We start from the raw sequence: 17,754 nt of genomic DNA, 5'->3' as shown, positions 1-17,754 counted from the left end.
GTGTCCAAACTTTTGACTGTTACTGTACTTCCTAACTAAACCCATTGCTCCTCAGGGAGCCTAGCATAGGCCATTGGTGGCTTTCCATTGCACTTTGACTCTCCCACATTTGGCTCAGTTAGACCAGTGGTCAGGGGTCAGGGTTCCCCAAGAGGGTCACAATGCTAACGGTGTTGTTGCTGTTCTGGGTGTTAACTGGCCTCTACAGAATCCATATACCTCCAAGTTATCTTATCAAGTTAGACACAGCAAAATATTTTTTTTTACCCATTTTAATCTCTTGCCCCTCATATGACCTTATGGGCAATATTACTGCTCAACTTGAAATGATTGGGTAATAACAATGCATCAGTAGTATCTGTATGTTACTGGTCTTTACTCTGAATCTGTTGTCCGTCAATATAATGTCTGGTCCTTTTGTTCCTACAGGGAATTCAAGGAGACTCAGGACTTCCTGGTTCATCTGGACCCAAAGGTGTCGTTGTGAGTAGAAGTTACAGTAAAAAATAGTACATATATAAGCCAAATAAATGAATGCTTTTGTCTCAGACAAACCTATGTTTTCTAAAAGAATCTTTGGATTTGACTGTATGTCTGTGTTGTACTATGTTAGGGTGAAAACGGTTTGAAAGGAGATAAAGGATCTGCAGGATTAAGGGTAAGTATTATTACGTGTCCTATAATTGATTCAAATGATCATCAAGTGTCATAGGTCATCACAAGCATGACTGGTTAAAGAAATCAAATATAACTGCATGTACAGAGTTGAGAATAAAAAGCTCCAGCAGGTTTGGTTAACTTTAAAAATAGCAGGCACACCTAGCTGGAATGTGCAAATGGGGGTATACCAATTCCCTGTTGGTATACTAATTCCATGTGGGTATACCAATTCCTTGTAGGCATACCAATTTAAATAAAGGTATTTAAATGTTTAACAATTGACAGAATTGTTTCCTATTTAAGGGTTAAGTCCATCGTTTCTGAGAAGGAATATAGACCTCCATCTCAGAAGGGAGTAATGGTGCAGACAGATGTGAACTGGCTTCCCTGATGCACTCTCCACACTTCCTGTCCTGGGCTTGAGGGGGCGGATCCTAATACACTCATTCAAGGATAGCTGCCCACAGTACTGTGTGTCAATACCTCCTTTAAGGGTTCCTGAAATATAGACTTTCACTGCTGCGGGTGGCCATTGACTAGGATGTAACACACTAGTCAATCCCTCAGAGTGATTGTGGCCTATGATTATACTGAAGTAGCACCCAAAATGGAGTAGTCTATATGATTCCTGGCCTACTGGGCTTCACACAGTATGTCAAGTGGGTCGTTGAGGACTATGATTGTTATTAGGCTTTTGAGATAGACTGTCCTCGGCGTTGGGTGATGATGTGAGATGGTAGAATTTAGATGTGCTGGTAAGTGTCATAGAGAGAGAATGGGGTTAAAGGAGAAGGGTTTTAGACAGCGAGAGTAGAAGATTATTTACATGATGGGTTGTGTGAAATGAACTCATAACCCATGTATACCTGTACCGCATCCATTGGTCGTTGACATACTGTACGTCTCTGTCAGCACATAAAGTTAAGTATAATAAACTGTGTACAGTACGTCTATATATTTAGCACGTGGCTTTCCCCCACCAACCCTGACCCAAAGCCATGTAGCAGCTTTGAAAAACATACCAGCATGAAGCAGGTTCTGACAGCTTAACAGTGGGGTCCTGTAGGAATACGATGATGATGATGGTGGCTATGTTTTCTGTGTTTCTGAGCTGTCATGTTAAAGCCATCAGTCAGCCAGTCATTCTGTTTTCGGAGAGAATAGACGTCGGGAGAAGCGTTTACTTCTCTGGAGGTGACTGAGGAACTGGTGGTTCAGAACAGGAAGCGGTGGTCCAGAATAGAAAGTGGTGGTTAGGAGAGGATTCTGACGGTCAGCTGGGGGTCAGGGGTATCCATGTTGTTGGCAGATGGAACCGTCACAAAGCCTGACAGACATGTGAGACGTGTAATGTGTTCAGCACTAGCTACCTGCTGGTATTGACAATTAAAAAAATATATATATATATATTTAACTAGGTAAGTCAGTTAAGAACAAATTCTTATTTTACAATGACGGCCTACCCCGGCCAAATCCTCCCATAACCCGGACGACGCTGGGCCAATTGTGTGCCGCTCTATGGGACTCCCAATCACGGCTAGTTGTGATACAGCTTGGGATCAAACCAGGGTCTGTAGTGACGCCTCTAGCACTGAGATGCAGTGCCTTAGACCGCTGCGCCACTCAGGAGCCCTGATGTTCTTTTGAAACAAAAAGGCCTTGGATAGAATGCAGTACAGCTGGGAAGCTGTGGCAAGGTTATTGTTAGTCATAACAGGCTACTTTTGAATCTCATTTCTTACGTACCTAGAAGACCCTTTCTATTTTCCATTGAACACTGTTCCTTGATCCTCACAGGGTGACAAAGGTATTGATGGATTCCCTGGAAAACCTGGTGTTCCTGGAAAAGATGTGAGTTATTGTTTTCTGATAATGTTTTGCGGGTGCATACCGATGTTCACATGAGAGAAAGTTCCTTTCGCTGGTAGTCTACTTCTCATTTCTGAAAGCTGTTTGTTTCGATTTACTGTCTAGGGTTTGGGAGGACTGATTGGCGCACCTGGAGCCGCTGGAGTGAAAGGGGAAAAGGTATGGTCTTCTCTCTATCAAACACCGTAATACAACACATGATCATGAACAATACAACATATGAATTGGAGTAAAACTTTCCTCAAAGAACACTCAAGAAAACATATCAAACATGAGGTGATGTGCTATACATCATTTTAGGATTGATAAGCCGACACTCTTATCCAGAGTGACTCACAATCAGTGCATTAGCAGGTAAAACAACCACATAATATCAGAATCGTTGCAGGTAAATCTTTCAAAAAAGAGACGTTTTATCTGCAAAAGCCGTAGTCAGACTGAACTGTTAAGTTACTGTCTGTGTTTCAGACATTCCTCTGTTTTCCCTCTTTTTAACCATCGAAGCCAGCCCACTCATCTATCTGTCTTGATAACACTTTTCTCTTGTCTGACTATAATTACCACACACAGACACAGACACAGACACAGACACACACAGTCTTGTACAGCTAACTTGTGGGGACACACAATTCCACACACGCACACGCACACCTCAAGCCCTGTATGAAAAGTTAAACTTAACTTAACACTGCATCCCGGAAACGACTATTTCCCTTGTCTGAAATGATTAACGTCTCTGTGTCATCTGAAATATTACCCCATAAACCACACAGATGATTTAAAGAGACAACTTTTCGAAAGTGTTTAATTTCCTTCGTGGTTTCCCTGTCTTGCAGGGAGAGACGGGCCCTGCTGGAATGCCTGGGGATATGGTGAGTTCCTAAACATAGTATGCCCTATAGTTTAATGTCAGGTACTGTGTACTCCACTAGCATGGATGCCAAGTGCCAACCTGATACAAAAACATAGACTGATAGTAAAAAAACACATTTAAAATTTGATGTAGATTACTGTTTGTTAGTCCTGTTGAAAAGTGCTTTAAACCACACCTTTATTTTTGGCAGGTTCAAAGAGAGGGCTTGAAAGGAGAGGCTGTGAGTACATGGATATAATCATTTTATTTTCATATTTTTCTGTTCAGTATTTTGAGCATGGGTCTGTATCTTTAACACTATTGCCGTTCCTATGACGTACAGTATATTGTTACTAAGTGACGACTGTCTCTCCTGGACTCTGACTCTGTTATGTCTTTCTGTCTGTTCTATGTTCCAGGGACCGCCAGGACCTCGTGGCCCTCCAGGACCTAATGGTCCCCCAGGACCCCCTGTAAGGAACCTCAATTTATTACTTCCTCTGTAGACCCCATCTTCATATTTGACCATTTTACATGTCTCTGTATAGATAACAGGTACATGCAAAAAGGCCCACTAGCTCTGTAGTTTTACCAGTCTGAGCTGAAGTAGAAAAATGACAAGCGCTTTTCCCCCCAGGGTGCAACTGGTCAACTTGGTTTACCTGGTGAACCTGGAGAGTTTGGCCAAAGGGTAAGAGTCTAATATTTGTTAAAGGATTTACAGTACATGCCTTTGATTACAGTAGTATTGTAGGCCTGAATTTGACTTCACTGGTACTTTAGTCATAAGATGTTTAGGAGTGGCACAAACAGTAGGTTTCTTCCCATACTCTCAAAACCACAGTTAACTTTTTCTGTATGGCACTCAAAGGTTTATTTTTTTTTCTTGGTACCAAAGCACTGTAGTCATAGTGACTGGATGTTGACGGTACACAGTCATCTGTATTACAGCAGTACAAAGCCTTTGGACTGCTGTTGGATTCCTCTCTCTGTTTTCTATAGGGACAGTTTAGGAAGTCAACTGTCTCATGGAAACAGGGATGAGCTGTTGGACTGCTGTTGGATTCCTCCCCTTGTTTTCTACAGGGACAGTTTAGGAAGTCAACTGTATCACGGAAACAGGGATGGTGTAAAAGATTTAAGAACCATAACATCCATGTTGATATCCTAACAATAAATAAAGTTATATTCTAGGCAAGCAAATCCCCATGATAACATTAATCCATCATTTTCTGTATTGCCGTTGTCGATTTGGTCTTTTTTGCACATATCTCTGCATATATCTAATGGGTTCATGAGCAGCTGGCTACTCTCTTGCCTCCTGTTGTGGTGGAACTGCCTACAGTGCATTCGGAAAGTATTCAGACCCCTTGACTTTTTCCACATTCTGTTACGTTACTATCACGTTTGAAGGTAAGACCCAGGGGCAGACAATGTCGAAGTAACAAAAGTTTATTAATTCGAACACAGGCAGGCAAAGGTACAGGATGGCAGACAGGCTCAGGGCAGGCAGAGGCCGGTAATCCAGAGTAGTGGGGCAAAGGTACAGGACGACAGGCAGGCTCAGGGCAGAAAACATTAATTTAGACAAGACAGGAGCAAGTGGAAAAACACTGGTAGGTTTGAGGAACAAAACCAACTGGAAACAGACAAACAGGGAACACAGTTATAAATACACAGGGGATAATGGGGAAGATGGGCGATACCTGGAGGAGGGTGGAGACAATCACAAAGACAGGTGAAACAGATCAGGGTGTGACAGTTACAACGATATTCTAAAATTGAATCAATTTACACACAATACACCATAACGACAAAGGAAAGACTGTTTTTTAGAAATGTTAGTAGATTTACTACAAATAAAAAACGAAAATATCACATTTACATAAGTATTTCTGATCCTTTACTCAGTACTTTGTTGAAGCACCTTGTGCAGCGATTACAGCCCTGAGTCTTCTTGGGTATGACACTACTAGCTTGGCACACCTGTATTTGGGGAGTTTCTCCCATTCTTCTCCGCCGATCCTCTCTCGCTGCCCAGCTATTTTCAGGTCTCTCCAGAGATGCTCGTTCGGGTTCAAGTCCAGGCTCTGGCTGGGCCACTCAAGGACATTCAGAGACTTGTCCTGAAGTCACTCCTGCATTGTCTTGGCTGTATACTTAGGGTTGTTGTCCTGTTGGAAGGTGAAACTTTGACCCAGTCTGAGGTCCTGAGCACTCTGGAGCAGGTTTTCATCAAGGATCTCTTTGTACTTTGCTCCGTTCATCTTTCCCTCGATCCTGACTGGTCTCCCAGTCCCTGCTGCTGAAAAACATCCCCACAACATGTTGCCACCACCATTCTTCACCGTATGGATGGTGCAAGATTTCCTCCAGACGTGACGCGTGGCATTCAGGCCAAAGAGTTCAATCATGGTTTCATCAGACCAGAGAATCTTGTTTTTCATGGTCTGAGAGTCTTTAGGTGCCTTTTGGCAAACTCCAAGATGGCTGTCATGTGCCTTTTACTGAGGAGTGGCCACTCTACCATAAAGGCCTGATTGGTGGAGTGTTGCTGTAACGGGGTGAGTGACTGGTTGCCGGGAAGTCAGGCGCAGGAGAGCAGAGATGGGTGATAACAGGAGAACTTTAATATACACCCTGGCCCAAAGGCACGGGCGAGGCAGCACAAAGCACAACCACGGTAACATGAACCGGATTAAACAAAACAAACAAACCTAGGTATGAAACAAACCTTGCACTAGCCAGCCTGTAGCGTAACACCCTACACAAAGAACAATTCCACACACAGACATGGGGGAAACAGAGGGTAATATACATTTAGTCTGATGAGGGAATGTGAACCAGGTGTGTGGGAAAACAAGACAAAACTAATGGAAAATTAAAGGTGGAGCGGCGATGGCTAGAAGACCGGTGACGTCGACCGCCGAACACCGCCCGAACAAGGAGAGGGACCGACTTCGGCGGAAGTCGTGACAGTTGCAGAGATGGTTGTCCTTCTGGAAGGTTCTCCCATCTCCATAGAGGAACTCTGGAGCTCTGTCAGAGTGACCATCAGGTTCTTGGCCAGCTCTAGGAAGAGTCTTGGTGGTTCCAAACTTCTTCCATTTAAGAATGATGGAGGCCACTGTGTTCTTGGGGACCTTCAATGCTGCAGACATTTTTTTGGTAGCCTTCCCCAGATCTGTGCCTCGACACAATCCTGTCTCGGAGATCTACTGACAATTTCTTTGACCTCATGGCTTGGTTTTTGCTCTGACATGCATTGTCAACTGTGGGATCTTATATAGACAGGTGTGTGCCTTTCCAAACCATGTCCAATCAATTGAATTTACCACAGGTGGACTCCAATCAAGTTGTAGAAACATCTGAAGGATGATCAACGGAAACAGGATGCACGTGATCTCAATTTCAAGTCTCATAGGAAAGGGTCTGACTACTTATGTAAATAAGGTATTGTAATGACCTGACTAGATCATAAAGGAACAATCGTCCAGACAGAGGATGGAGTTTACGAATTGACGGTTTATTAACCCAACTTTACACAGGCTACTGTTTGGCCGTAGCCCACGCCAAATAAATGAAAGATACCCCACAAACCAACCGTGACCTTCTCTTGTGAAGCCCAGACGTAAGAGGAAGAACAATGGCTAAACCTGGTCTTAACTTCCAATGCTCCATCCCCCTGCCCAACCCCCCTCCACGCCACTCCGCCAAACACCAGGATGCCCGGCATCAGAACATTCCAGACAATCACGTGATTGGCAGATAGCAGGTTGATTGGCATGTCGGACCCCGCGAACACTGGGTACTGGTAAGTATAACACAACCAACTAATAGCCTAACACATAACACAGGTCGCTAGAGTATTTTTTTATATATATTTTTTTTAAGTTTGCAAACATTATAAAAACCTTTTGCTTTGTCATTATGGGGTATTGTGTGTTGATTGATGAGGGATAAAACATTGTTTAATCCATTTTAGAATAAGGCTGTAACGTAACAAAATGTGGAAAAAGTCAAGGGGTCTGAACACTTTCCGACTGCACTGTATATACTCCTGTACCTTCAATATCTCAAACCTTTCAACAGTCACATTCCCCTTCTGTATTTACATTCTAGTCATTTAGCAGACTATTATCAGAACGACTTACAACGAGTAGTAGATCCACCGCTTCAGACCTGTCAACAGCTCTACCCCAGGAACACCACCAAACAACAGCAGGATGTAACGGAGACAGGAAGCCTTGCTCTGATAGCAGTCACTACCCAGTAAGCTGGGAACAATCCCAGGACATTAGCTAACGTTCCTATTAAGTTCTAGTTAGGGTTTTATCTAACATTACGATGATAACATCCCCCAAAAAATGTAATACTGTTTTTCCAGAAAGTGTTTTAAATGAAATATCCTTGGAATGTTCTCCTAACATTCACTAAAATGTTGTGCACAACATCTGTAACAACCACAGAATATTCCTTTGAGGTTCTTATTAGGTTTCCAGGTAATGTAATAACAAAATGTGTTCTGGGAACGTTCTTCCAACATCAGGCGAATTAGAACTTTTAGGGCAACCTAATGAAGTTTCTGGGAATGTTCACAGAACCAATTTTGGTTTGGTGGGTAATCTGACTGAGCCAGACCTCCTGGAGGGAGCAGTAGGATGTTACCTCAGCTGGAGTTGTTACCCTTTCTATGAGCTTATAATATAAACTACAACGTGAAAGTTACTGTTTACCAGACCTTTAATCATGTCAGCACATGTAACAGCAGTTTACACCAGTTTTTATTCATTTTTCTTCTGCTCCCCAATTTACTTAAACTATATTTATTTATTTATTATCGGGCTTCACCCGAGTACCCCTACTGGCTGGAATGGAACTGTATTAAGCCCCTTACATTTAGATAGAAAACATCTCATTCCATCAACTGTGTACTAACTATGACAAAAGGAGCTCTGTCACTGGGAATACCCTCGCCATAGGACTTTGATGGTTATACAATTAGAAAATTATATGACAGGTTTATCATATGGAAGTGGTGATGACACTGTATTTATTATGGAGAAAGGCATCACTTTACCTCCGTAGTATTTCATTTTTTTCTGTTATTTAGCAGACGCACAAGTTTATTTATTTCACCTTTATTTAACCAGGAAGGCCAGTTGAGAACAAGTTCTCATTTACAACTGCGACCTGGCCAAGATAAAGCAAAGCAGTGCTGTCAGCGATTGCTAGGAGTGGTGGTAGGAGTCAGGCGCAGAGAGCAGAGGTAAGGAAAAAGGTGTTTATTCCCTAAATACGAAAAAACGGTCGACGCCAACACAACCGGCGTGATTAGCAAAGTGCCCAAATACAACGGGTCCACAGTATGCATATAAAACAACACAAGCAGATCGCTAGCACATCCAACAAAAAAAGCACTCTGACGAAAATAATCCCGCACAAACCTGGGCGGGCTAAACAGGCTTAAATAACCATAAATCAAGAGACACAAATAAGGAACAGGTGCAAACAATAAGACATACCAAACGAAAAGGGATCAGCGGCGGCTAGTAGGCCGGCGACGACGACCGCCGAGAGCTGCCCGAGCAGGCAGGGGAGCCACCTTCGGTGGGATTCGTGACAAGTGCGACAAAAACAACAACACAGAGATACACATGGGATAAACAAACGTACAATCAATAACACAAATAGAAAAATCTGTATACAGTGTGTGCAAAATAAATTAAGGAGGTAAGGCAATAAAAAGGCCAATAGTGGCGAAGTAATTATAGTTTAGCAATTAACACTGGAGTGATAGATGAGCAGATGAGGATGTGCAAGTAGAAATACTTGTGTGCAAAAGAGCCAAAAAACAGCAAGAGCGTCATCATTGATATATACAGAGAAAAGAGTCGGCCGAGGATTGAACCCTGTGGCACCCCCATAGAGACTGCCAGAGGTCCGGACAACAGGCCCTCCGATTTGACACACTGAACTCTGTCTGAGAAGTAGTTGGTGAACCAGGCGAGGCAGTCATTTGAGAAACCAAGGCTGTTGAGTCTGCAGATAAGAATGTGGTGATTGACAGAGTCGGAAGCCTTACAGAAAGCCTTACAGACTTACAGAAGCAATTAGTGCTAAGTGCCTTTGTCAATGACACATAGGTCGATATTTCACCTAGTCGGCTCGGGGAGTCAAACCAGCAACCTTTTAGTTACTAACCCAACTCTCTTAACTGCTAGGATACCTATCTACTTTGTCCTCCTTACTACCTCTACTGGAGCTTTAAGTCTAACCTGTTCACTGTGGGGTATTCAGACTGGATCCACTGGCCTAGTCCACTCTGTTCTGTTCTGTTCTGAGCAACACATCAGTTAGTTACAGCTTGATCTGTTTTCTCTTTGACCTTTTGGGTTGTTCTGTCGTGGCTTGAAGCACTTAACTGTACCTCCGTGTGCTGTTACTGTTGCTGAGACCTTCACTTTGGTGGGATGGGGGCTGGCCCAGAGCCATTAATAATTTCAATGACAAGGGATATAGTAGTTTCTGGGATGTAGTGTTAAGTGAACCTTTCATACGGTGCTTGAGGTGTGTGTGTGTGTGTGTGTGTGTGTGTGTGTGTGTGTGTGTGTGTGTGTGTGTGTGTGTGTGTGTGTGTGTGTGTGTGTGTGTGTGTGTGTGTGTGTGTGTGTGTGTGTGTGTGTGTGTTTATTGAGGATGTGAAGTCACTGAGGGATTTCTGCTGTGATAATGGTGCTGTCATGGCCGACAGGGCCAGTCACATGGTTGATCAGCCGTGTAGTGGACCTTCCCTGGCTCCTCACACGCATCACAGTCCACACCGCAGCCATCATCAGTCAACTGTTTCCCTGACAAGCCTCAAAGAATTGTCCACCGGCCCATACTTTACGTTAACAGTATCAGTCGCAGCAGTAGGGCCGTCTCACGTGAAACGTGACGCAGTATTGTGGCGGATGAATCAGAATTAGTTGGGTAACATAGATAATTAAGATGTTTTATTTGCACAATATGCTTATGTGAGATACTGGTCATTAGAATGTATCCCTTTGGATAATGAATGTTGGCAGTTGCACTTTTCCCTTAGCTGGGGCTCAGTCACTTGGGGCCCAGAGAGGGGAGAGGTCAGGCTTGTCTTTTACATGTCCCTGTGGCTATGCAGAATATCAGAAAGGGAAGAGGACAGGATGGAACATTGTCTTCATATGTGAATGTGTCTTTACCAATTCTTAACCATTTGAAGGGATGGTGTGATTAATGGGGAACCAATTACTTGTCTCCACAATGTCTGTGTGCAAGTCACTCCCTCCTTTGGCATTGGGGGAAGGTGTATGGCAGTGTCTGGAACCATTGTTTGTCCCCTCTGATGTTGCACTTATCTTGGGATAGTGTATGACCTAGAGGCTCACTCCCCTCAGTGAGCTTGTCCAGTAGCGGAGTCAAGAGGGGGTTTACTTGAGATGGGAGTATCTAGAGTTGTGAATTGATTTATGACATTGGTTGAGACAGTGTTTTTGTGCTATACCGTACCAGGAATGGGTTTAGAACCTCATCATAGGGACCAAACTGAGCGATAATTTATAGCAAATGCTATCTGGCTAAGGGATACTCCTTTCTCAATTATAAAGTCCCTTTGTGAACTGTTTCTAAGATCTGTGGTTCGTCATGTAGGTTGAGAGGGGTGTATCTTGGCTATAAAAGATCTTTGTACTTTTGTGCTGTCACTTTTCAATGGTTCATTAGAGATAGCGCAAAATTGAAAGTCAAAGGTCTTTTGCAAAGCTCTTGTTATTAAAGATGGAGTTTAGTGTGTGAAGTTTGTAACTCTCTTCATTTGGTAATGCAGAAATTAGCCACCACAGTATCTTAAAGAATCCTGCAGAGGGCAGTATATCACAGTGCATACAATGAGAGTGAGTCGGATTCAAGTACAGGAGTTGCCAAAGCAGTAAAGGTTTTAAAGGGTTGATTTTACTAAGTGAATAAACATGTTTTCCAGCACAGGTTTATTTTCTTCCAACGTTACGTTTTTTGATGTATGATATTTGGTTTTGTGTCTTCCTTTTTCAGGGCAGGAAAGGTGAAAGTGGATTACCTGGTGTTGACGGGCTACCCGGACCACCTGTAAGATACTATTTTATTTCTGTGTGCTATCCATTACAGGCACTCTTTATTGTGTCCTACAGTATCAGATCATTTACAGATACATTTCGTGACAAAAACATCTGTTGGACCATGAGGGCTATGTGTAACAGTATGATTCACTGCATCATAATCAAATCAAAGTTTATTTGTCACGTGCGCCGAATACAACAGACCTTACAGGGAAATGCTTACTTACAGGCTCTAACCAACATTGCAAAAAAGGTATTAGGTGAACAATAGGTAAGTAAAGAAATAAAAACAACAGTAAAAAGACAGTGAGAAATAACAGTAGCGAGGCTATATACATTAGCGAGGCTATAACAGTAGTGAGGCTACATACAGACACCGGTTAGTCAGGATGATTGAGATAGTATGTAGATATGGTTAAAGTGACTATGCATATATGATAAACAGAAAGTAGCAGTAGCGTAAAAGAGGGGTTGGCACCCGTTACGCTACTGCTACTTTCTGGTGGGTGGGACACAATGCAGATAGCCCAGTTAGCCAATGTGCGGGGGCACTGGTTGGTCGGGCCAATTGAGGTAGTATGTGCATGAATGTATAGTTAAAGTGAATGTGCATATATGATAAACAGACAGTAGCAGCAGCGTAAAAGAGGGGTTGGGGGGCACACAATGCAAATAGCCATTTGATTACCTGTCCAGGAGTCCTATGGCTTGGGGGTAAAAAGTGTTGAGAAGCCTTTTTGTCCTAGACTTGGCACTCCGGTACCGCTTGCCATGCGGTAGTATAGAGAACAGTCTATGCCTGTGGTGGCTGCGGTCTTTGACAATTTTTAGGGACTTCCTCTGACACTGCCTGGTGTAGAGGTCCTGGATGGCAGGCAGCTTAGCTCCAGTGATGTACTGGGCCGTACGCACTACCCTCTGTAGTGCCTTGCGGTCGGAGGCCGAGCAATTGCCGTACCAGGCAGTGATGCAAACAGTCAGGATGCTCTCGATGCTGCAGCTGTTGAACGCTGAGCTGTAGTCAATGAATAGCATTCTCACATAGGTGTTCCTTTTGTCCAGGTGGGAAAGGGCAGTGTGGAGTGCAATAGAGATTGCATCATCTGTGGATCTGTTTGAGCGGTATGCAAATTGGAGTGGGTCTAGGGTTACTGGGATAATGGTGTTGATGTGAGTCATTACCAACCTTTCATAAGAACTCTTTTGACACAATGAATGGAGTATGTGTCAGTTATCACAGCTCTTAAACCTTGCTTGGGCTCATTCAATGACATTTCATTCTGGATGTTAACTTCTCACCATGGACTGCGTACCTGACACTACTTCTCTCTCAGTACTAGCGTCACTAAACACTTCCACTGGATGGAAAATACTGTATTCTCGGCCTCTTCAGAACTCATCCACATTGCATAAATTCATTAATATTCAATATCACTCTTAAAAGCAATAATTAGCGCCTTAGGGCCTGGAATTTCTTTAGACGATGTGACCACCCTACCAGCAGGGGTGGAAAAAGTACCGAATTGTCATACTCGAGTAAAAGTAAAGATACCTTAATAGAAAATGACTCAAGTAAAAGTGAATGTCTCACAGTAAAATACTACTTGAGTAAAAGTCTAAAAGTATTTGGTTATAAATATACTTAAGTATCAAAAGTAAATGACATTGCTAAAATATAGTTAATTGTCAAAAGTAAAATGATAAATTATTTCAAATTCCTTATATTAAACAAACCAGACGACACAATTTATTTTACTGTTTTTTTACAGATAGCCAGGGGCGCACACTAACACAGACATCATTTACAGACAAAGCATTTGTGTTTAGTGAGCACCAGATCAGAGGCATTAGGGATGACCAGGGATGTTCTCTTGATAAGTGTGTGAATTGGAAAATGGTCTTGTCCTGCTAAGCATTTGAAATGTAACGAGTACCTTTGAGTGTCAGGGAAAACGTATGGAGTAAAAAGTACATTCTTTTCTTTAGGAATGTAGTGAAGTAAAAGTACAAGTTGTCAAACATATAAATAGTAAAGTACAGATACCCCCAAAAATTACTTAAGTAGTACTTCAAAGTATTTTTACTTAGTTACTTTACACCACTACAGTACCTACCAGGAATAACTCATCGCCCTACTCATTATATGTCCACGACACGCAGCTGACAGAATATCAGGCCAACCTAGAATACAATACTGTACATTACAATACTCCCCCCTCTAGTGGCTGATACTGGTACTGTATGTCTTGCCTGTTGGACTGAGGTTGATGACCATTTTTGTTGATGATGCTGTGTCTCTTTATAGGGTTCCCAGGGGCCTCCTGGAGGGCAAGGAAACCCTGGACAAACTGGACCTCCTGTGAGTTCGGTGCACCAACAATCCATTGAAGGCTGTTCAGCAGTTTACTGTCAGCAGTCATCCCAAAAGCTCATCCAAAGCAAATGTAACCCACATAGAGGAAATGGAAATAATAGAAAATGCAATATGTTCCATTTTCTTTGCTCAGGGTCTACCTGGCGAGATTGGATTTTCAGGGAAACCAGGAGAGCCAGGCAAAGCAGTAAGTAAACTGTATATTTTTTCCACATTTACATAATATGATTTACTTAAGTAACATTGAGTTGTCAAAGCACTCATGTCCCAGACTTATCCCAATATTTATTGTTGGAAGGGTTTACCTGGAAACGATGGGCTGGACGGACTTCCAGGAAATGACGGAGCCAAGGTCTGTGTAGTATTAGTAGAAGTAGTGATTCATGTTTCATAACCAACTGTATGTTTCTGGTTTTTATTCCTCACAAAACAGTAAGGAAACATCTAATAACATGTAACATTCCAAAGTTATAGAGGATGGTATCCTTACCGACACGTTTAGGTTCTCAGAATGTTGTCACATGGTAATGCCATGACCAACCTATTTGCAGCATTGTGATAACATTATGTGTTAGTTAGGATAATATCTGATACAATACCATAAATGTACCAAGCTGTGTTATTCATTCATCTCCATAGGGGCCTAGAGGAGAGTCTGGATTGGATGGCTTCCCTGGTAAACCTGGTCCTAAGGTACAGTGATACTACTCTTTGTCCAAAATGGCACCCCTTTTCCCATATAGAGCACTCCATAGAGCTCTGGTCAAAAGTAGTGAACTACATAGGAATTACAGTATGGTGCCATTTCAGATGTAACCTCTATCTGGACATCCAGGCCATATCAATGGGACTTCATAAAAGTAATGTAGCAGACTAAAGTTTATATGGAGTCTATAAAGGTGACTTTTAAAGTATCCCTTTCACCTAAGCTGGAAGGATCATTAAATAGGAGCTGGAGTTGTTGGATAGAAACCATCTGAGATATACCTCTGCGTTTATAGACAATCATTTTTCCTTGTGCATGGCTCCTTACAGCCCCCCCACTTGAATGCCGATGTAGTTAATAGACAGTGTTACAGAAATGTCAAGCGTGGTCTGAGGAATCTTATGATCTCATGATGACTGAATGTGTCACGGCTATAGGGTGAAGAAGGACCACCGGGACCAAGAGGACCTGGAGGAGAGGGGGTGAGTTACTAATACCTGGCTATGACCTTAAATCATTATACTCAACTAAAAGTTCCCCATCTCACATGCTCTTCATCTTTCTGTGTGTGTGCGTGTGTGCGTGTGTGCGTGCGTGTGTGCGTGTGTGTGTGTGCGTGTGTGTGTCTTACAGGGACAAGTTGGTTTAACTGGACAACCAGGTGTTGTTGGACCAAAAGGAGAGAAAGGAGGACAGGTGAGTTTGATCTCATAAGCATAATTAAAGCTACACTCCTGAATTGTGCATCAGCCCAATGACAGCTTGCATCTAAATCTCCTTGTGTACCTTGCTCCTGTTTGTGTCTTGTTTTTTCTTTTTTAGGGTGACCGGGGACTAGACGGCTCTCTCGGGCCAAAGGGTGACAAAGGTGACAAGGTAAGACAGAGATATGAGACATTGATTCACAAAGACTCATGTAAACAGCTAGCTACTGTATGTCACAACATCATCTAAAAGCCGCACAGTCTCTTACCTTTGCTGTTACTAGACAGTCAGTAACAATGAACAAGATTCTTGTTACTGTGTGTTTTGTTTGACGAGCGATTGGATAAGCATGGTTATTAGCATAAAAGCTATGTTAGCTGCATGAAAGATGTTTGCTGCTTGTATCAGAGAGTGTGTTTGTCCTCTTCACTTTGTCTCACTAAGGACCACCAGGGGACTAGTGTGTTGTAATGAGTTAATTAACATTCACACACTATGTGTGTGTGTGTGTCGCCTCAGGGTGACACAGGACCCAAGGGAACTCCAGGAATACCAGGAAATGTGAGTAAAATAAAGGGATGTTGATTGGTGCAAATGACCATATTAACCACAGGAGGTTGGTGGAACCTTAATTGGGGAGGACGGGTTTATGGTAATAGCTGGAGCAAAATTGATGGAATGGTATCAAATACATGGTTTCCAGGTGTTTGATGCCATTCTATTTGCTCCGTTTCCGGCCATTATTATGAGCCGTCCTCCCCTCAGCAGCCTCCACTGACATTAATACACTGTAAAACAACTCAGGGAAGGACAAGATGTATTGTAGTAAATTCGAACTGTGAAAATTGACATGTCTGTGAACTAAATCATCTTTTTGTCATGCATATATCAAAACAATAAAACATTTGGATCCATGTACAACTAAGCAAACAAAAAACTTCCTGGAAAAATGCATTGCAATTTGAGGATGCTTGTTGGCTAACTTGTCTCTCTGTTTTTATCTCAGGTGGCCAATGTTATCCCTGAGCCTGGTGAGCCTGTAAGTACTGTAGAAACCAACAAGATCTCACAGTCTCACTTCAGTATTCAACGTTTGTCCGGGGGGGATAGGGTTACGTTTAGGCATTGATTCCGGTTTGGGATAGGGTTAAAACAGAAAAAATAAGTGCCCAGCACTGGGATTGAACCCACAACCCTCAGAGCTGGAGCATGTGGTTTAAGGCTGTGAGCCTACTAGACATAATTGGCTCATGCGTAGCCCCTAGCGGATGTTATTGAAGGCATTTCCTGACATCCTGAGGACCAGGAGAAACAATGAATACTGAAGTCGATCTGGTGTGACCTTGCTGGTTAGAAACTGCTCTGTGTTAGACATTTTCTCCAGGCCTAATGTCTAGGCATTTTTTATGTAGGCTTTAGTTGATTGTCGCCAGTCCTAGAAACTGTACACAACAGGTATTACTATACAGAAATATTACACAGCCTGGACATGCATTTATCCTGTTTCTTTCTCCCCAGGGAACACCTGGAGAGAGAGGAGAAAAGGGAGAGCAGGGGAATCCAGGAGATATTGTGAGTTCAGAATAGAAGGAGCCTTCTACAGTACCAATGGAGTAACATTAGGCTGCATTTGGGGAAAATCAGCAGTGCTCCAAACTCTCCACTGGATGCCAAAAGAGATGCGAGTCGATGAAAGTGTCTCCTTTATTTGGTAGAGTCAGATGGACATCAACTATGCTGCAGTTCAGTGGTGGAAAAAGTACTTAACTGTCATACTGGAGTAAAAGTAAAGATACCTTAATGGGAAATGACTCAAGTAAAACTGAAAGTCACCCAGTAAAATACTACCTGAGTTAAAGTCTAAACGTTCTAGTTTAAATTGTACTTATGCACAGTGGTGGAAAAGTATTCAATTGTCATAAGTCAAAGTATATTGTATACATCAAATTCCCACACTTAGACATAATTTACAAAGGCAGTATTTGTGTTTAGTGAGTCCACTAGATCTTAGGCAGATCAGATGACAATGAGTTATATTGATAGGTGAGTGTATTGGACCATAATGCTGTCCTGTCTGAGCACTCAAAATGTAACGAGGACTTTTTGGTGTCAGGGAAAATGTATGGGAGTAAAAAGTACATATTTTCATTAGGAATGTGGTGAAGTTAAAGTTGTCAAAAATATTAATAGTAATGTACAGATACCCCCAAAAACAACTTAAGTAGTACTTCAAAGTATTTTTATTTAAGTACTTTACACCACCGTTGCAGTTACAGTGCTCTACCATTAGGATGGACACTGTTTGCTTTGAAAGGAATCATATGGCATTGCAAAATAGGGTATCATTTGTTTGATGTTGAACATCATTCTGGGGATGTTACTAACTAACGTGTTGTCTGAAGGGTCCAAGAGGAGTGCCTGGTGAACAAGGCTTTGTGGGACTGCCTGGACCACAGGTAAGGACTTCAGTCAA

At 42.5% G+C, this 17,754-nt stretch overlaps 1 protein-coding gene across 2 annotated transcripts in view; it reads left to right on the top strand.

Annotated features, from left to right (window-relative positions):
* The window catches only part of LOC106588620 (collagen alpha-1(XXII) chain), a 77,478-nt gene that overhangs the window by 42,976 nt on the left and 16,748 nt on the right, over nt 1–17,754 (top strand). For both annotated transcript variants that reach the window (XM_014177786.2, XM_014177785.2), the window contains 20 exons: nt 430–483; nt 614–658; nt 2,458–2,511; nt 2,635–2,688; nt 3,366–3,401; nt 3,594–3,623; nt 3,802–3,855; nt 4,020–4,073; nt 11,453–11,506; nt 13,802–13,855; nt 14,004–14,057; nt 14,169–14,222; nt 14,510–14,563; nt 15,014–15,058; nt 15,210–15,272; nt 15,399–15,452; nt 15,801–15,842; nt 16,288–16,320; nt 16,800–16,853; nt 17,684–17,737. In XM_014177786.2, the coding sequence (XP_014033261.1) occupies nt 430–483; nt 614–658; nt 2,458–2,511; nt 2,635–2,688; nt 3,366–3,401; nt 3,594–3,623; nt 3,802–3,855; nt 4,020–4,073; nt 11,453–11,506; nt 13,802–13,855; nt 14,004–14,057; nt 14,169–14,222; nt 14,510–14,563; nt 15,014–15,058; nt 15,210–15,272; nt 15,399–15,452; nt 15,801–15,842; nt 16,288–16,320; nt 16,800–16,853; nt 17,684–17,737 (996 nt within the window). The remainder of the gene's footprint in view (nt 1–429; nt 484–613; nt 659–2,457; nt 2,512–2,634; nt 2,689–3,365; nt 3,402–3,593; nt 3,624–3,801; nt 3,856–4,019; nt 4,074–11,452; nt 11,507–13,801; nt 13,856–14,003; nt 14,058–14,168; nt 14,223–14,509; nt 14,564–15,013; nt 15,059–15,209; nt 15,273–15,398; nt 15,453–15,800; nt 15,843–16,287; nt 16,321–16,799; nt 16,854–17,683; nt 17,738–17,754) is intronic.

This window comes from Salmo salar, chromosome ssa27 (genome assembly GCF_905237065.1).
Source record: "Salmo salar chromosome ssa27, Ssal_v3.1, whole genome shotgun sequence".
Taxonomy (NCBI): Eukaryota; Metazoa; Chordata; class Actinopteri; order Salmoniformes; family Salmonidae; genus Salmo; species Salmo salar.
Note: the sequence above shows the minus strand (reverse complement) of the source record. Positions and strands in the feature narration are given on the sequence as shown.